Genomic DNA, 20,150 nt, shown 5'->3' with positions numbered 1-20,150 from the left:
TCCTGCTGCTTTATACCAGGGGGTTCTTAGATCCCTGGAAGGTGATACTTGGTTTTCCCCTTCAGGTTTTCCTTTTTAATTTATTGACAAATCTTTGCTTTGATAGAGTAAAGAGATCCCATGCTGAGGGAAGATCTGAGATGAAGCATCTGGAAAGTATAACCATCAAATCATGTAAGTTGTCTTTCTGTCTAGTCTCAAAGAAAAGAGCAGTGATTTGGATTTGGTCTGTTCTTCCTCCTGTACAGAGGAAAGGAAGGCGATTCACAACACGCCTAAATTTGCACGTGGCAGTGGTAGTAACTACACATTATTCACTTCAATGTAGTCTAAGAACCTTCACGTTGCCCAGACCCAAGGGGATGTTCTGGCTTTCTGCTTCTAAAGCAGCAAATGAGGGGCGCCTGAGGGCTCAGTCAGTTAAGTGTCCGACTCTTGATTTCAGCTCAGGTCATGATCTCAGGATTGTGAAATCGAGCCCCACGTTGGGCCCTACGCTCAGTGGGGAGTCCACTTGAGATTCTCTCACCCTCTGCCCCTCCCGCACCTTGCTTGCACTCTCTCTCTAAATAATAATAATGAAGGAACAAATGAAATCTTACTGTGGAGGTCTGGCATATAAGAGGTAAGAGCCACGCACTGTGGTTCCAAGGACCAGCCTCATGCCCTCCCCTTCCGTGCAGCACCCCAGCTAGCCCTCCAGGCTTTGGCAACCCAGTTTGTAACCACGGCTGTGTCCAATTCCTACATTCTCTACTTAGGAAACTGACACTCCCCAGGGTGAAGTGACTCGTTTCCGTTCACATTGGCCAGCAATCAATCTTCATTTCCCTTCTCTCTCTTGCTTTTCGGAGGTAGTGTTCTCACCAGGATGTCACACTGTTTTATTTCAAAAACGCTTGCAGATGTTAAATCCCAGGGGGTCCTTACTGACTCTTTCCATCTCTAAGGAGGTCAACTATCATGTATTGTGGAAACTCTTTCCTCAAATGTCTAAAAAAGTGGAACATGCTCGTGTGTGTTTGTAACATCGCATGGGGCATCACGCAGACCCTTGTTCACGCGATTATGTAACATGTGGGCACAGTAAATCCATCCATTTTATTGATTAAATCACAGAGATTCAGAAAACAGCAGACTGAGCCGGGCAATTCCTTCAGTTCCCACTGTTGGGGAAATCTACCTAGATTTTCTGAAAGAGCAGGTGGGCAGCTCTGAGTCATCTGCCACCTCTAGGAAACGATTCTTACTTCAGGGGCCTCCCACTTGATTGTGTATGATTATTTGGTTGTTCAATCTAAATACATGTGTTCCCACAAAGGGCAGCCATTGTCTCATAAAGAGAGTCACTTGGTCCTTCCTTCCTTCTGATGAACCCAGTCTCCTCTCCTCCTGAACCCCCTGGCAATGTTCCCGGTGACCAGCAACATCCTTGTGCAGGATGAGGAATGATGGTCCTAAGTTCATCTCGGGCAAGGACTCGATCGTTGGTCAGTTGGTTCATTCATCATTCACTCATCACGAAGAGCTTTCTATCCTCAGGAGCAAGAGGAAGTATACACTGTATATTCACGAGGGCTGCACTTCAGTGTGGAGCAGACGCACCCCTAAGAGCACCAGCTCCGGGTCCCCCAAAGCTATCAGGGAAGGCTGCAAGAAGAGCAGGCATTTGGGCTGGACTTTGAGGGCTGGCCTTCCATCTGGAGGCAGGGTTGGAAGGCATTCCCCCACCCCCCAGCAGAGCAGAGGGTCGGGCAGCAGGAAATGGAAGACGTCGGGACAAGGACTGGGTCACCGGAGCCCTGGTCCCGGAGGCGTGCGGAGACAGACCTGGGAAGGGGGTCGGACTCCTGCGGAGAGCGGAAGGCCCGCCGCGTGTCCGTCCAAGGTTCGGGGGTGAGGCTTTACGGAAGGTCGTCAGCAGGGGGCGATAGCACCACATTGACAGCTGCCCCGGGGAGGGGCCCGTGGGGAGGACGTGCCTGACGGCTGCGAGAAGAGAACCGAACATGCCTGAACCGATGTAGGGGCGATGGAGGAAGGCCAGAGCCGGGGTGCCGGCGGGGACGGTGCGGCCGGACGGCCATGGAAGATAATGCTGAAGAAAGAACAAGAGCGGGAGAAGCAATGCACGGGGTGGGGGGTGGGGACGGGGGGCTGGTCAAAGGTGATTCGTACATTTTGAGATGCCAGTGATGCCCTTGAATGAAATGAGGGATGGAAGACAGGGACCTGTTTTGGGTGAGAAGGTTCTGAGTTGAGCTCCGAATGTGGGGACAAAGGTCAGAGTCGCGTGAGGTGCGGACCAAAGCTCTGGTTAAAACCGAAGCAGGCCCCGTGGATTGAGAAAGAGATTGTGGGCGCTCAGAAGGCACGAGTGCCTTGTGGATTTAGGAGTGAAGCAGCACTGGCCTGCCTTCCTCGGATCCCCCTTTCTCTCTTCCTTCTCTTTTAAAAGTCACCGAAGCACAGAGGTGACAACACCTGTAACTGGTTAGAAACCACATGACCACTCCCCCCTCCCCCGCGGTGACCCACAGTTTGGTGGCCACTGACATTCTCAGGGGCTCATGCTTGCAAATCCTTGGGCTCATCTGGAGTGAGCTTCATCAGTTTGTCCACGCAGAGCAGGATGAGGGTGAGGAACCACAGGCTCCAGCCCACGGCGGCCGCGATCCAGCCGTATTCGTCCACTCCGGTGTGGCAACACCGAGCCGCTTGGGGGCAGAAATCCACGTCTGCCGGGGAAGGGAGAGCAAGAACAACAGGGTGCATCGCACCAGCCCACCCAGCTCCCCCTCCAGGGTTTGTAGGAACAGGCCAGGAATCATACGAGAGCTAACGTTTACTAAAGGGCGCCACACACTGTTAGGTGCTTCACACACGTCCCCTTACTCCTTCCTCACACAGTGAGAGGTACAGTTCCTATTCCCATGAAGGAGCTGAGGCTGTAACTCGCCCAAGGTCACCAGATGGCAGAAGAGGACTCAAACCCAAGTCCGAAAGAATCCAAAGCACTGAACTTAACCTCTAAGTATTATTGCCTATTACCCTCCTTCGTAAATGCCCAGAAGTAAACACATTTGGTCATTCAGTGAGGGCAGCAGAAAGGAGTCAGACGTAGAATAAAGCAACACTAGTTTCCCTCCCAGACCCAGGGCCAGCTCTGGGGTGAGGTCAGCAGCCAGGAGAAGCTTACTGGGGCACTGCTCCAGGCTTCCAGGGTCTGGGTGGTGGGTGGTCAAGGTGGCGTTGTCGCTGTTCCTCGCTTCTGGAAGAAAAGACAGAAGAGGGTCACAGGCAGTAGGAAAATCCATCCCCAGGCATAGAGTGTGAAATCTTTTTTGTGAATTTGTAGTGATACTGCGAAAGTTCCAGTCTGGGTATTTTAAGACTTCATGCAACAAAGCTAACAATTTGTTATAGACTGAACTGACCCCTCGAAGTTCATCGAAGTCCTAACCCATGGTAGTGACTATATCTGGAGAAAGGGCCTTTAAAGAGGTTAAATCAAGGTTAAATGGAGTCGTATGGGTGGGTCCTCATTCAATATGACCAGTGTCCTTGCAAGAAGAGGGAGAGACACCAGGGATGTACCTGTGCAGAGAAGAGACCGGGTGAGGTCACAGTGAGAAGGTGGCCTCAGGAGAAGACACACCTGCTGACACCTGGAGTCTCCAGAACTGTTAGAAAATACATTTCTATTATTTAAGCCATCCAGTCTGTGGTAGGTTGTTATGGCAGCAAAGGAATACAGTCCCCTTTTCCTTTCACTATTATCATTCAGAGACGTTTTATCTGCATGTCTCATCGACTCATGGCTTCACACCTCATCTCCTTCATATCTCACCCTTCAGTGGCCAACGCCTGATGCAAATAGCTTTCCAAACACTCTATTTTAGCTGTTTCCTATGCAAATAGCTACATGTAGACATAGTTTCTCTCGTATATATTAAAACAATCATTTAACAAGCTCGCATGTCTCCTCATACCTATCTTCAATTCCCTTCAAAAACAATCTGACTTTGATTCTTTACTTCTGATGATTATGATGGTATACCTCAGGCAGATGGTTATCAAAAAAATTAAACACTATGCAACCAAGTCCAGAGATGGCTAGAATTTGCAGCCTTTAGAGTTGTCTCTTGACCCATAAGTAAGGAGCACAAAGGTAAAAAGAACTTTAGTGGGAATTCTCAAAGTTCTATCAGTGTGGGGGTGAGGTGGGGCTACGGAGATGAACATAAAGATTCCTAAGCATGAAAAGCCATTGTCTGTGTTCCCTCTCATGACAGAATGAGCAGATGGATGATCCAGGTCTATTCTGTCCAATAGGGCAACTACTTGTAGCTATTTAAATTTATTAAAATGGACTTAAATTAAAAATTCAACTTCCTGGTCATATTAGCCACACGTCAAGTGCTCAGTTACCACATTGCTACCATCTTATTCCCAAATGCTTCCATCTTAGAAACACAGCACAGACGTGGAACATTTCTGTAGAGGCCGCTTTTAGGCAATAGGCATGAGGACTGGAAACTTGATCAAGGCAAAAGGGCCCACAGCGACCCCCAGCTGAATGCAAACAGATTCATGAAGCTTTGAAATTGCCACCCGAACTGACCAGCTACAACCAGGCACAGTTCCTAAGATTACCGGAACAGGGGAAGTTCCGTATGTTCCCATGCTCCCTCACTCCGCCCTATAACTACAGCCCCTCACCACCACCTCGCCGCAGAATGTCTCTCCTTGGCTGTCCTGCCCGTTGCCCTCTTGCAGTGTATTCAGTAAACTTCTATCTCCTTTGTTCTGCCTGGGGTGAATTCTCTCACTATTGGTACCCTGGCCCCCACCCAATTGGGACGCCCCACAACTTCCATCATCAAAAAAATTTTTATTAGATAGCGTTAGTCTAGGTAGATCAAGACCAAGAGGTCAATTTTAAAGAATTGTTCTGGAAATTAATTTTACTGCTGTTCCGCTTCCTTGAGGATGCAAAAAATAAATAAATAAAAAATAAAAGGTGGTTTGGAAACTCTCAAGGCCCCACTGACTGTAGGGCAGCGTGTCCTTCAAAGGAGCTTGTTGTCGTGTAGCAGGACAAGTCAGGAAGAAACTCCTTGTTTAGCCAAAGCCATGAAATTGCTGCTCAAACTAATTTTATGCCACCCACCCACCCAGGCCACTCCAATGTTCTACCTGAAGTATAGTAATTACCTTAACACAATCTGATTGTTACTGTAAATTATTTACAACTAAATGGCTTAGAACTTGGTCTTTATTTGTTTTGGAGAAATTGATTCCTCAACATTTAATTTCCCTTTTAACCCAACTAACTTCCTTGGCCTTGACTTTCATCTCCCCTCTGCCCTAGAATGGAAGTGGTCCCCATCTAGAGCAAGTGAATGGAAAAAACCTAGTTAATCAGATGCTGGTATTAGGTTAAAGCGTTCGAAATTGCCATTTCGGTAGGTCAAAAAATTTTTCAATATCGGTAATTTTATATGGTTTGAACTGAATAGCCTAATTAATAATTTCTAAGAATTTAAACCTCATCCTCCTCCCTCATAAGCATAGCCAGTCAGGGACCAGTCCCACTTGGGGTCACTTCTGAAGTACTGGGTGCTGGGAATACCCAACAATTAAGTGCATTTAAATTTGTCAAGTTTTTTGAGAGCCTATCATAAGCAAGTCACTATGAGGGTAAACAAATAAATAAAATGCTCATCTGGGGAGGGGTATTAGAAAATAAACATGCTAACATTCATTGTTTACCCTGTGCTAATTTACTAAAACTTCTTTACATGCAGTAATCTCATTTCATCTTATGACAACACTATATATATAAGTGCTATGATTATCCTCACAGTATAAATGAGAAAACTGGGGCACAGAGACGTTAAGTGATTTGCTCCAGGCCACACAGCTAGTAAGTTGTGGAAGCCAGAGTTGAGCTGAGGCTGAGTGGCTAGAGCTCATACTCTCAACCTCTTAAGGAGAGGCGGTGAGGGCGAGGGAGACAGATACAGCCCTGAGGGGTCATCGAGGATTGGTTTTGAGAGAAATCCGTCAAGGGCAGGGCAGGAGCTGCAGAGCAAGATCAAAGCCAGAGGCCAAAGCCAGGAGCATGAGGGTATGAAGGACGTCTCCCTGCATGGGGTGCAGAGCCCCGCCTGAGAGCAAGACAGGAGTTGCTACTCAACCCCTCTAGCGTGCGTGAACAGAGAGGGCAATAACTCAACATCTCCCGTGCTCGGGGAAGGTGGGAGAATCGTAGGCAGCATTTGACAGCTTTCCTGCGTTTGGTATTTGTGAAAGTTGCAAAGGAAGCACAGGGTTAAGGGAGGGACAGAGGACCTTAGGGGAGGATCAGGAATACAAAGCGGGAATTGCAAACCACAATAGCCGGGGGCACCAAGAAGGAGCCGTTGAGACACAGCAACCAATAAAATGTCACTTTAGGCCAGATTGGTCCCAGGATGGGAGAGACTGTCAGTACACTGCTTTTTCCTCTTTCTTTGTGGCAAAGTCCAATCGAAGTGGCTAATCCTGTCCTAGCTGAGGAGTTGAGCATTTGATCAAGGGCTTAGGTAAATGTCGAACACCCCCACCCCAACTCACCACCTCCTGTCTAATCCTTCAGGTGAGAACTGTTTGCTCTTTGCTTTGTGTGGGACCAACCCTAGCCAAAGAATCCTCCTCCTTCCCTCTCCCTCCTTCCCTCCCTCTCTCCTTTCCCTCCTTCTCTCCCTCCCCCTTCCCAGCGTGGCCAAGAATAAAGCTCACAGTTCTACCTGCCAAGCAAGCCAAGTGGAAGGAGACAAAGACCAGGCCGAGGGCCAGGGCAGCCCAGGGTGCAGAGGTGAGGTGCTTCATGCCGGAGAGGGAGAGGGAGAGGGAGGCGTCTGTCCGCACTATCCCTGCAGAGGTGTGCTGAGGGCTGCGTGCCATGTGTCCTGTGTGGACCGTGTCCTGCCGGAGCTTGAAAGCAGTGTTGTCAGAGGTGAATTTCTGCTCTGTGTTTTGGGGAAAAGAGAGGGGGTGGGGCAAGAGAAACCAGCTGTCACTCTTCGCTCTCACCTCTTCAGAAGGGAAGCTGAACTATGTTGGCTGGGGGAGGAAGGGAGGGGCGATTTATGCAATTCTGCCTTGAGTTCACTTGTTATCCCTACTGATAAAAGAGGGGACAGGAGAGGAGTTCTGTGCACTTCCAGTTCCTTGAAGTTGAGTTTGCTGCCTCTTTCAGCTGCCTGGTGTAGCACTGGATTCTTTATTCTCTTCAGTCCAGTATTTACTGACACCTACTATGTGCACTACACTATGCTAGAGTCTGGGAATACCTGGCCTCAAAGTGCTTTCATTACAGACACATATCATTCAAACACAGAGCAATGTTTCAGGCATGACTCAGGACGGAGAGAGTGCTTTGGTTCTTAGCAGCAAGAAGCCACATCTGCGGATGGAATGCTTCATGACCAACATGGCGTTTGAGTTGGGCCTTGAAGGATGAATAGAAATTTGACAGGCAAAGAGGAGAGGAGGGCACTGTAGGCAGAAGGGACAGAGGGGTAAAGGCCCAGAGGTAAGGGGTGCTCGGGAGTGCAGCACAGATAACCAGATGGGACCTGAGGGGGGCGGGCATGGGTGACCAGCGAGCCATGAGACTGACAGACTGGCGTGCCAGGCTGGGGAGTTTGAAACAACCAGGAGGCAAAAGAAAGGCTTTGTGAAGATTTTGAACCAAATAGTAACATTTATTGAACACCCCCCCCCCCCATTTATATAAAAGGCATCATTGTAGGCATTTGGGACCCAACGATGCCTGATGTGATCCTACTCTTGATTCTACTCATGGTCCGGCAGTGAGACCAGCAATAAAGAAAGATGTGTGATGTGGTACAGTAAGACTCAAACAAGGGTACCTTCTGCAGTTGTGGGAATACACGAGAGAGAGAGCAGTTAAATCTGCCTGAGAGGTACAGGGGAAGCGTTCACAGGGGAAGTGACATTTGGGCTGGGTATTGAAGTTTGCATACACAGATGGGACCTGATGGAACAGCACACACGGGGGCAAGAGGATTGTCTGTGTGCCTGCAGGCCTGCCATGTATAGATAAGTATGCTGTCTTCGTGCACAAGAACTGGCCTGGTCAAGAGAGTGAGGTTAAAGTCTAGCTCATTCGAAGCTCTGTGGAAGGACATGTAAGCCATGTGTCAGCTCAGGGTAAGGGTGTCTTATTGGAGTACATCAGCCCAGAGGAGGCATTTTTTTCTAATTTGCTCCAAAGTACAACTTATTCTTGGGTTTGAGGGTTGGGGGCAGAAGTGCTTTAAGAAGGCTAATCTGCAGGTGATGTACACACATCGAGTTTGGTTGAACATTCAGTTACTGAGTAGCTGCTATGTGCTGGATGTTTGGTATGGGAGGGGGGTCTGAAGTGGGTAAGGCAACACAGTCCTTGTCCTCAAGGAGCTTGGGGTCTGGTGAGGGAGAGGGACAAATAAATAAAACACAATAAAGTAAGTGTGGTGAGGAAGTCTTGACAAAGAATGGGAAAAGCATGGAGGAGGGTTGGGGACTAGGGCGTTCGGTGAACATTTCGCAATAAGGAAGGCATTTTGACCTGAAATTTGAAATCTGTGTGGTCTGCCAGGCACAGGAAAAGGGGACAGTGTGTGCAAGATCCCTGAGCACGAACGCATGCCTCTTGTCCGGGGAGTAATCACTGTCTTGGGAGCATGAGGTGGGCTCATGGTGTGTATGGTTTGACTAAGAACAGATCATAAATGGTCCTGAATGCCAGACAGAGCAAACTGGACTCTATCTTACAACTGGGGACTTGTACATGTGGACACCTTTATATTTCAGAAACATGGAGGATAGATCCACAGAGGGCAGGCTTGGATTCAGAGAGATCCTCTAAGAAGCTGTTGCAAAAATCCTGGCCAGACGGGGCACCTGGCTAGCTCACTTCAAAAAAAGAAATCCCAGCCAGAGATCAAAAGAGCCCTGAAATAAAAAGTTGGACTGAGGATAGAGAAGAGGGGAACAGAATCAAGAGGCATTTAGCTGGCTAAATCAACAGAAGGGAACCAGGGAGTTGCATCCACAGTTTCCAGCTGGTGCAGGTGGGTGGCCATGAAGCCAGCCTGGGGTGGCATTCCAGCCCAGCTTTTCTTGGCTGAGTGGCCCTGGCATGTTACTTTATACCTCAGGTTCTTTATCTGACAAGGAATAGGATCGATCCCATGGCTTGTTCTGATGACGGAATGAAGTCATCCATGTGAAGCGCTTCACGTGGTGCTGCTGGCCGGTAGTAAATACTCGGTAAATGTTAACTATCATTTGAACAGGAGGACCATCTTAAGTAGAAAATGTGGGACAGAGGCAGTTTTCAGGGAAAAATAATGCTATTGATGTGTTGATTTATTTATATCCTGCCTTGGTCCAAAAAGGGTTTAAGGAAGCTTACATAAATTAATTAAGCCAGATAAAATAAAATGAAAATGAATGGGAAGAAATGAGGCAAAGGGAAAGTTAGGGTAGAAAATAGAAGAGGGATCTCTGAGTTTAGAGCACAAAATGGCACACATGTTTTCTAAGCTTTGCAGTGAACCGTGTGAAGAGGGTAGGGTCACCTGCATGACTCATGGGCTCCCAAGATGAAAAACAACAGTGTGAGTACAACTGCTCTTGATACCAGAACTAGAGAGACATTTTCTCCTTGGGCCCTCCACAGAGATGACATTCCTTAATGGGACAGACACCATTCTTGACATTTTCTTCATAGTAAGCCCCGCAATAAGCCTCATAGACTAGGGCTGATTTAGCCCCTGGGCACTAGAGATGACAGCAGTGCCTGGGGTCAACAAGATTTTCGAGGATCTCGAAAATGCTGGAGACCTGAAGAGAGGTTCTCGGATCCAAAATATGAACAACGGACTGTGCATTCAAAAAGAAAAGATGATTTCAAAAGCAAAGTTATACAATTCATTTTCAACATTTAAGCAGAAATGGACATAGGGTGTTGGGTGCATCTTAATATGTTTGATGGAAGCAGAGTGTCCTTCCAAAATGATGACAGCCTGGGACATGCAAAGATTTGAAACAGCCCTGCCTAGGGTTGTTGTGACAGTGCTTTGAGTAGCACCCACTGATCTAAGCTGACAGCGTCCTATTGAATCATACCAGTGAAAGCAATTCTGGGTGTAGCAAATAGAGAGAGCAAGGACGATAATCAGTTCCCTGTCTCTTTCTTTTTAACACACTGTTGTTTGACCTGGGACTGTTTTAGATTAGGAGTTTGCAAGTCAATTGAAAGACAAACATTCTCTTAACAGATGAGAGGACTTTCTTATCCTAAAATAAGATAGAATGGGCTTGACTGGTGTCTGATAACTCATTAATTCCCAAAGACTGGGCTGCATTGCAACTATTTTTACAAATACCACCATTATTAGCTGTTTTTTTTTTTTTAACAGGTCTATAATTAATAACTCTGTGCAGTTGTTTACCTCACCTAGCAACTGTCTCATACATTTTACATTAGGTTTGCTTTGGAGAGCCTACCGGGAAGTTGACCTGCTCAAAGCTAGACATTCTACAGGAACTTCCTCAAGATTTTTTTTTTTCAATGGTTGAGTTAAGTGTTTGGTTACCTTTAAAAAAATGTCCAGGCTAAAATGTGGCCAGGCTCCATGGTGGTGGTTGGGATGGGATTGGGGTGGGGGTTCCATGGCCTTCACTGCCTCCAATTTTATGTTTTCCCTGATAAAACTGCATTTGAAAAAGGGAAGGAGGGGGCACAGTGTTTCCTGTGGTAAAAGACTGAAAACCAGCATTCTGTGACCTGGAGTGGCCCCCTATAGGTAGGATATTTTATGTGAAGGAAGCTTTCCTTGTGATTCTGATAGGCCCTTTTCCTGTCCCTTCCATCCCTGGGAAGAGACCCCTGGCTCTGAACTTGAGGCTTTCATTTGCCATCAGCCCATCCTGAAGAGAATCATAGCCCTAACCACGACTATGCCTGTTTTCCCTAACTTCTGACCAGAGGCGGGCCCATGGCTCTTTCTGCAGAGGGCTTTGTCAGGCTGTTTTCACAGGATAATGTCAGTCTGCAGTTGCCCATAGGACTGAGACATGTAGCTTCAACTAAGCGGGATCTAGTTTGTGGGGGAGTTTAACCACGCTCACTGCTGCTCAGTTATGGGTCTGTAATTTGGAGACAGTGAGAAAGAAAAATGGAGTTCAATCTTGAGATCAGGCCATAGGGTTGATCAAAGTGACAAAGTGAGCAAGGTCTTGAGTCCACCATTTGGAACGATTTTTGAGCAGTTCCCGGAATAATTCATTCCATTATTGCACTAGGGTGGGCTGCGGTGCCAGACGGAAGTGGGGTTAACAAATGGATGGGATTTCATCTTGGCGAAGGCCACCTTCCATGTGGGCCCTGGATCTCATTCCCGCCCATCTTAGATTGCACTGCAATCTGTGAACATACTTTGATGATTTCTGTGTTTTGTTATTCATTAAGACCATCGTATGGCCATTTTGGGTAAACATTTGGCAGTGCTTGAAAAGAATGTGTCACACAGTTGTGGGGTTCAGTGTTCTGTGTAAGCCCATTAGTGCTAATTGTGTGGCTCACATCTTCTGTGTATTTCCTGTTTTTAAAAATCTGGTCGGCTTATCCTGTCGGATACTGAGACAGATGATTGTGGATTTCTCTTTTCCTTGTAGTTTTGTCTATTTTTGCATTAAATAGTTGAGGCTGTCATTAGGCCTCATGCAAATACAGAAATGCACACCAGTGAATTGAACCTTCTTTAAAAAAATCATTTTGTAATATCCCTCTCTACCTCTAGTGACACTTTGTGCCATCAAGTTTTTGTCTGATGTTACTATAGCTAAACCGCCTTTCTTTTTGCTTAGTTTTTCATGCTGGACCTTTTCCCATCATTTCACCTTCTCTAAATTCTTACTATGTTGTTTTTTTTTTTTTAAAGATTTTATTTATTCATTTGACAGAGAGAGACACAGCGAGAAAGGGAACACAAGCAGGGGGAGCGGGAGAGGGAGAAGCAGGCGTCCCGCAGAGCGAGGAGCCCGATGCGGGGCTCGATCCCAAGACTCTGAGATCATGACCTGAGCCGAAGGCAGATGCTTAACGACTGAGCCACCCAGGTGCCCCAATTCTTACTATGTTTGGATGTGTACCTTACAAAAATGTAGTGTAGGATTTTAAAAAAAAACCCATCTTGGAATCTTTGCCTTTAATTTGGCCATTTAACCTGTTTACATGGGATGTATCCATACTGATTGGTTTAGGTTTGAATCTCCATCTGACCAAGCGCTCTCTGGTTTTCCCATCTGTTTGACATCTCTTTTTTCTCACCACTTCAGGATCAAATTTTTTATTCTATTTTTTTTAGAGATTACTGCAGGCATTCTTGTCTTATCAAAGTCTAATATTAATTGATACTTTTACCATCTTTCCAAATAATGTGAGGAGCTTAGAGCTTTAATACTACTTGTCTATTCCTGATTTTTATATCATTATAGTCATGTATTTTAACTATCTACATATAGATTTTTTAACTCGGTAACTCATTATTACTATTTTATACAGTGAATGTTTGCTTAAATTTATCCACGTATTTACCACTTTATTGCTCCGGATTCCTTTCTGCAAGTCTTGTCTTCCATCTACAATGCTTCTTCTCCTTAAAGAAGATCTTCAAGTATTCCCTCGGTGGAGTGATACTCTCAGTAGTTGTGTGTTAAGATATGTTTCTCTTCTTCCTTTATTCTTGAAAGGTATTGTCATCGAGTGTGGAATTCTAGCTTGACAGATATTTTCTGTCAATGCTTTAAAGATATCATTCTATTTCTTTTGATTTCCATTGTTTCTCTTGAGAACTGTCCATCCAACGGTGCTCCCTTGTACGTAATTTGTCTCTTTTTTTCTTTGGTTGTTTGCAAGATTTTCGCTTTGTCTTTGGTTTTCAGAAGTCTTATTACAATGTGTTCAAGTATGGATTTCTTTTTATTTGTCTTACTTGGGGTTTGTAGGCAATTGAATATGGAGTTTGATGTCTTTCATCAGCATTGAGAAGTTGTCAGCCATCAAATGCTACTTCTGTCCCATTCTTCTCTCTCTGCCTAGTTCTCCAATTACACACAGGTTAGACTTTGCCACTGTAGACTCTAATTCTCTTACCCTCTTCTTTATTCTCTATCCTTTGTTTTCATGGGCTTTATTCTGACTATTTTCTTCTGCCCTATCTTTTATTAAATCTCTTATCATCTGTGTCTAATCAACTTTTATAATTACCCATTGGATTCTTAATTTCAGTTATTTTAGTTTTAGTTCTAGAATTTCCATTTTGTAAATTATTGAATAGCTTTTTGTTATACAGTGTCATTTTTCATCTTCATGAACAGAGTGAATATAATTAAAAAAATCTGTTTGATAACATCAATATTTGTTCACTCATTGATCTGTTTCTGTGGTCCATTATTTCTCCTGGTTAGTTTTCATTCATGTTGCTGTGTTTCCTTGTGTACCTCGTTATTTTTATTGTGTGCATAGTATCAATTACACACAATTGTTTGTAGAAATAACTTGAGACCTAGGATGAGTCATGTTTTTTTTTTTTGGTTTGGTTGCTTTAGTCAGGGACCAACAACAATCTGCCACCATGTGTCTAGTCTCCAATATTGAGATAGTTATAGTTAAGTTGTAGACTTTGTAAGGGTTAATTTATTTTGGTCACCTTTCCTTCTATGTGCAGCTCTTTGGAAAATTTTTCCCCAAGGAAATTAGAGATGAGCACAAAAATGCATATCCAAGATTCTCCACCTCAACATTACAATATTTGTGAAAATGACAGCTTAGAAGCAGCTTATAATGGAATAAAAGATAGCTTCTAAAATGATGTTTTAAAATGATATTTAATTATTTGGAAAAACACTTGCTGTATAATACAAAGCAGAAAAAGCAGGATGTGAAACTATGTATTTAGTAGGATTCCAGTTTTGTAATACACATGCATATGCAAAGAAGAAGCTTGGGAAGCATCCTATCAAGATGTTAACAGTGGCCATATCTAGAATTAACACTCTGGGACAATTTTTATTTTCTTCTTTACACTTTTACATGTCTTTCAAATTTTCTACAATGAGTGCATATTACTCTTTTTTTGAATGCATATTACTCTTATAATCAGGCAATAAAATCAAATTAATACATTTTACATAAAGTCTTTTTTTAAAAGATTTTATTTATTTATTTATTTGACAGAGAGAGAGAGAGAGAGAGAGCACAAACAGGGGGAGCTGCAGGCAGAGGCAGAGGGAGAAGCAGGCTCCCTGCTGAGCAGGGAGCCTGATGTGGGGCTCGATCCCAGGACCCTGGGATCACGACCCCAGCCAAAGGCAGATGCTTAACAGACTGAGCCACCCAGGTGCCCCCTTTTTAAAATTTTTAAAAAATTAATACATTTTAAAAAAGAATATTTCAGGGGGACCTGGGTGGCACAGTCAAGCATTTGACTTCTGGTTTCGGGTCAGGTCGTGATCTCAGGGTCGTGAGATCAAGCCCCGTGTCAGGCTCTGTGCTCAGTGCGGAGTCTGCTTCAGGTTCTCTCCCTCTCCCTCTGCCCCTCCTGCTTGTACTCTCTCTCTCTCTAAAATAAATAAATAAATCTTGAGTATTTCACAGGAAAGCAATATAGTTACAACAGAGCAGATAGACTACATTTTACAGTACTTATCTGGTTGCCTGGGAAAATTTTTAATGTCAGAGAATCTTCTTTTCCATCAAAAAAAATTTTAAGTGCTTTTTATTTATTTATTTTTTGGGGGAGAGAGAGAGAGAGAGAGAGAATCAATCTTAAGTAGGCTCCACACCCAGCACAGAGCCTGACATGGGGCTCAATCTCACGACCCTGAGATCATGACCAGAGCCAAAATCAAGAGCCGGATGCTTAACTGACCAGGTGCCCCCCCAACCAAAAAAAAAATACTAATTAAATGTCAAGTTGCATATGGTGTGGAGAACTGCTTATTGACAGACAGCCTTTGTTTTTGGGGTGCCCAAGGTACACAACAGAATGTACAGACACACTCCAGAACGTTCAAGACATAAAGAGGACTAGAAATAAGACAGAGAAAAAAACCAGAATCTCAGTGTTGGAAAGGGACCTAGAGGCCATCTGGCCCAATCCTTAACCTAGTAAGAATGCTCTCCTACAAAGAAAGTAGTATGTTAGAGAGCTTGGTAAGGCTGCATTTGACTTCTCCTGCCTCTCAAAGTTGTTACTTGGACTTCTGCTAAAATGCCTCAAGTGGCAGGTGTCTATTTTTTTTTAAGATTTATTTATTTATTTTAGAGAGAGAGAGAGAGCATGAACAGGAGGGGCAGAGGGAGAGGGAGAGAGAATCTCAAGCAGACTCTGTGCTGAGCCCAGTGCGGGGCTCTATCTCATGACCCTGAGATCACGACCTGAGCTGAAACCAAGGGTCGGACACTTAACCGACTGCCCATCCAGGCGCCCCTGTTTCTTACTAATTTTTAAGGCAGCCAGTTCCACTGTGGGATAGCTCTCTACCTGTTAGAAAAGTTAGTGAGTTACTAGCCCAAGCAGGTAAGGGCATTTTAAGGTGAAGTTAATAAACAATGGGAGGGTAGAGTAGGGGAGGCCAACTCTATGATTGGCAATTTCTGGCTTCTTCATTCCCAGCCTTACCATTTGTACAAAATATTTCTGTTGGCACAACAGTGCTTGTGGTCAGATTCATTTTTGTTTAATAAACAGAGATGTATGTTCTCAAAGAGTAATTTTAAGCTAAGGTTTTTGGGAAATAAACTGCATGTTTGTGATAAACACTCAGCCAATTTTTCTTTTCCAGTTTGTCCACATGAAACTAAAAAGGATCAGAGAGCTGAGTCAGACACTGTTAGTCCTTCCTCCCAGCCTCAAGCTTCTTCTCTCTGGCTGTGTGCTTCTGGCTGTTTCTGGAACTTTCCTTCACTCTCTGTCTTTTGTCTGGGCTGCTCGTAGCCTGGACAACCAGCTGTGAGTCAGGAGTCCTGGATTCCATGTTTGTGTTGTCTTCCTTTGTGTGACCTTGGAGGAGGTCATGTAACCTTGGTGATAATGCTACCCAAGAGAGGCGGTGGGGGCTCTCTGGGAGGGAGATACATGGGGGAAAATCCAGGGAAATGTTGCCTTCAATCCTTTGTGAGAATTGTCTGAGGTCTCCAGGACTCTCCAGAGGGGATAGGTTATCCCTAGAAGGGGTTTTGCTACGCATAGTGCCTAATGCAAAGGGATGTTATGTCCTGTAAGAGACCAAGGGGAAACCAGAAGCTACGACGTGAAGAGACTCTGAGAGTCAGGAGCCCATATTCTGCCTCCAGCCACTAATTCACTGGGGGAGCTTAGGCAAATCCCTTCACCCCCTGGGGTTGCCTCCTCATCCTTACAGCAAGGGGATTGGACTCGATGATCTCTATCTAAGTTTTCCTCCAGTGGTACAATTCTGTGACCATGTGCTCAACACAGCCTGTTCAATGGAGAAGCAGGTAGAGGTGGCCATTGTGCCGAAAAGAGCCTCCCCAGTGGAGTTTGGAGAAAATATTACCAAAAAGGCAAATAAGTGGGGAGGTGCTCCTGAGTGAAAAATGGGGAAGTCTGAAAGGTAAAATGCATCGGTGACAAACTTTGAGGCATTCTGTTCTCTTCGTGAGGAAATTTTATTTTCCTACATCTCACTGCCAGTCAGCCTGTGACTTGGCAAGTGAAGACAGAAGGGAGTGGAGTGTAAAGTAGCTCCGCTCTGGAGAAAGGAGATGCAGAGAGACGAGGCCAAGATATGTGGAGGTGCAGGACAAGCAAGCCGGAGGGTTCCATGATGGAGGATCTTCTCCTAAGGAGTGAGGTGGCCGTGTGCTGAGGGGAGGGAGGTAAGATGAGATGGAGCAGGAGAGGAGAATGTGGCTGTCAGTGAGAGCCACTTGGGGGGGCTCTTTTTTAGGGAATAATCTCGGGGGACAGAAAGGTGTAGAAAAACTGTGAGGGCCAAACTGACGTTGGAGGGCACCATTGTGCACCGTGACACTCCCTGAAGAGGGTCCATGGCCAGGAGAGAATGGGGATGTATGTGGCAGGAGATGATTCTGGTTTCAGCAAACATCACCCTGACCTCAGTGTGCTGATGACATGAACTCTTGGACATTACTATCAACAAATTGCATCTCTCTGCATGTGTGTGTGTGTGTGTGTATGTGTAAGTTGAACGTCATTCCCTCTCTTTTTAGCAACTTCACATCATTCCCTCTGTCTCTAGCACTTTCCCTCTATGAATGCAGATTGTGAAGGATTGTGGTTAATGGGGTCAGTGTCCGGCCAATGGTGAAGTGCTAGGTAAGTGGATGGTACAATCAATTATTTGAATGAAGGTGATCTGGCTGGAATTCAGTTCAGAAAAGTTAGACACTGTTTTTGGAAAATTGGGTTGTTACTTTGCAGCTAGATTGTTATTTTTGGATTAAATTCCTTGCGAGTGTTTTAGCTTGTTCTCCACTTATCCCTTTTGGTTTTTTATTTTTATTTATTTATTTTTTTAAGATTTTATTTATTTATTAGAGAGAGAGCACACAAGCAGGGGGAGTGGCAGGCAGAGGCAGAGGGAGAAGCAGGCTTCCCGCTGAGCAGGGAGCCTGATGTGGGATTTGATCCCAGGACCCTGGGATCATGACCTGAGCCAAAGGCAGTTGCTTAACCAACCGAGCCACCCAGGTGCCCCACTTTTGGTTTTTTAAATTAGGATGATTTCCTGTAAGTTGATCTTGTACTGCTGAACGTGTGGTCGAGCACAGTATCTTTGTAATCCCCTGTATAGGGACGTGGGAACAAAGGAGGCCCTTTGTTTAAAGGAATGCCCATTTTGAAGGGGTGTAAGTGGAGCGCTCACCTCTTTCCCTCCTCAAGAGCCCTTTTATAGAAAGTCCTAGGGGCACAAAAGTGCCTCGCCGGAGACCTGCACAGACAAGTGTAAAGAGGCCCAAACTAGCATTGTGCCCCAGACTTGTCTAAAGAATGGGATCACTGGTAGTAAACCCTAAATGTCAAAAACATTTGATCATATTGGGGACCAATTCTGTTCTAAGAAGGTTGTTTTTCTCAAGACCGATGCCAAAGGTGTCAATTTAAAGCCTTGGGTTGAGAATTTTGAAGATTCATAAAAAAACCAGACTTAATGACTAATAGGAGGATGACTTGCTTTTTAAAATAGTGACACAAACAAAGGAACAAGAGCTACTTCCTAACTTTGGGTAAGTTATCTAGCTCGCCTGCGCCTTGACTCCAAGGAGTGGTCAGGACTCAATCTTTGTGTCTTTTCTACCTGTTGCCGGAAACGCTCTTGAGGGTCATCGCTGTGCTGGGTTCTCCTCTCCCCTTGGCCCTCTGTCCGCTGTTGAGATTCACAGCAGAGAATTTGGGACGCTTACTTGGGTTTTGGACGACCTGGACTGGGGTTGCTGCTAACGCTGGTGCCGTTCCAGCCCTGAGTATGTCAGCAATGCTGTGAAATGCTCTGTGGAAAGACTGCGCTCAGGTAGGACACTCTCAGAGAAATGTAAGATTTATCTTTGTATGATTCAAAGCGTTTGTCTTACAGGCACCTAAGGGGTAAGGAAAGGTAGAAGGTGCCCAGTTCTAGATGTGCTGGGCCACTGGAGCTCACAGAATTATCTTGGATTATCAACTGTCTCTTCCTTGAGAAAATAAGTGAAATCTTCCCCTGACGCCAGTTTCCCCCTCAGTTACTGCCCTGCTCCCTCCTTCCCTTTCACAGCCTGAGATCTTTTTTTAAAAAAATTTTATTGTTATGTTAATCACCATACATTACATCATTAGTTTTTGATGTAGTGTTCCGTGATTCATTGTTTGCGTATAACACCCAGTGCTCCATTCAGTACGTGCCCTCTTTAATACCCATCACCAGGCTAACCCATCCCCCCACCGCCCTCCCCTCTAGAACCCTCAGTTTGTTTTTCAGAGTCCATCGTCTCTCATGGTTCGTCTCCCCCTCCGATTTCCCCCCCCTCATTCTTCCCCATCTGCTATCTTCTTCTTCTTTTTTTTTTTTTAACATATATTGCATTATTTGTTTCAGAGGTACAGATCTGTGATTCAACAGTCTTGCACAATTCACAGCACTCACCATAGCACATACCCTCCCCAATGTCTATCACCCAGCCACCCCATCCCTCCCCTCCCCCACCACTCCAGCAACCCTGAGTTTGTTTCCTGAGATTAAGAATTCCTCATATCAGTGAGGTCATATGATAACATGTTTTTCTCTGATTGACTTATTTTGCTCAGCATAACACCCTCCAGTTCCATCCACGTCATTGCAAATCACAGCCTGAGATCTTGAGAGAATTTGAGAGTATCTGGCTTTCTTCACCAGCCACTGACTTCCCAATTCCCCAGTCCCTTCTTTAAATTTTGCCTCCTTCGTGTGCCTCAAGTAGGTCCATCCGGGTCACCAGTAACCTCCAGAGGACAGACAGTGAGCACTCCACGATTCTTGAGACACTTTCTTCTCTTGAATTCTCTCTCTTCTGACTAGCCTCCTGGATCTCTGTTTCTGGTCCATCTCCTCTGTCCTGCCTTCAGACCTTTGAGCTCCCCCACTCCGGGGCCTGACTTCATTGCATCTGTCCCCCTTGTTGTGGACTGAATTGTGTGCCTCTCACACACTCCCTGTTTTCATAGGGTGAAGCCCTAACCCCAGGACCTCAGGATGTGACCTTATTTGGAAATAACCTGTTATATGTTAGTATAAATACCTATTTTTATGAAAATACTGTATTTTCCAAAACAAACAATTTAGTGAAAAGAGTAGCATCGCTGGCTTTATTTTGTAAATCTCTTTAAAGTCTGACTTAATAGAAGACAGCTGGATGTCTTTTGCATATCTATTTTTACATTTGGACTCCTTGCTATATGTTATTTTTGTTGAAATACATGATGAAAATCTGGCTTCACATAAATATGTAGTCTTAAAAAAGGGAAAAATGGGGACACCTGGGTGGCTCAGTCGGTTAAGCATCTGCCTCAGCTCATGATCCCAGG

The 20,150-nt window shown here is 45.1% G+C and overlaps 2 protein-coding genes across 12 annotated transcripts in view; one reads left to right on the top strand and one right to left on the bottom strand.

The window, feature by feature from the left end:
* Nucleotides 1-1,149: 1,149 nt before the first annotated feature.
* TMEM213 (transmembrane protein 213) lies at nucleotides 1,150-6,951 on the bottom strand. The gene is made up of 3 exons (XM_036067947.2): nucleotides 6,795-6,951; nucleotides 3,200-3,271; nucleotides 1,150-2,738 (listed from the first exon to the last, which is right to left on the bottom strand). The coding sequence occupies exons 1-3, from the start codon at nucleotides 6,949-6,951 to the stop codon at nucleotides 2,569-2,571; spliced, it is 399 nt and encodes a 132-aa protein (XP_035923840.2). The 3' UTR covers nucleotides 1,150-2,568.
* The window catches only part of ATP6V0A4 (ATPase H+ transporting V0 subunit a4), a 75,925-nt gene continuing 62,319 nt past the window's right edge, over nucleotides 6,545-20,150 (top strand). For 7 of the 11 annotated variants that reach the window (XR_013442891.1, XM_078059617.1, XM_078059620.1 and 4 more), the window contains exon 1: nucleotides 18,371-18,624. The gene's annotated coding sequence lies outside the window, so the exon portion shown is untranslated. Of the gene's footprint in view, nucleotides 6,644-6,777; nucleotides 6,863-6,904; nucleotides 7,004-18,370; nucleotides 18,625-20,150 lie in introns of those variants that run through there. The other 4 variants (XM_078059618.1, XM_078059614.1, XM_078059616.1 and 1 more) reach the window with 3 other exon arrangements.

Source organism: Halichoerus grypus, chromosome 12 (assembly GCF_964656455.1).
Source record: "Halichoerus grypus chromosome 12, mHalGry1.hap1.1, whole genome shotgun sequence".
Classification (NCBI taxonomy): domain Eukaryota; kingdom Metazoa; phylum Chordata; class Mammalia; order Carnivora; family Phocidae; genus Halichoerus; species Halichoerus grypus.
Note: the sequence above shows the minus strand (reverse complement) of the source record. Positions and strands in the feature narration are given on the sequence as shown.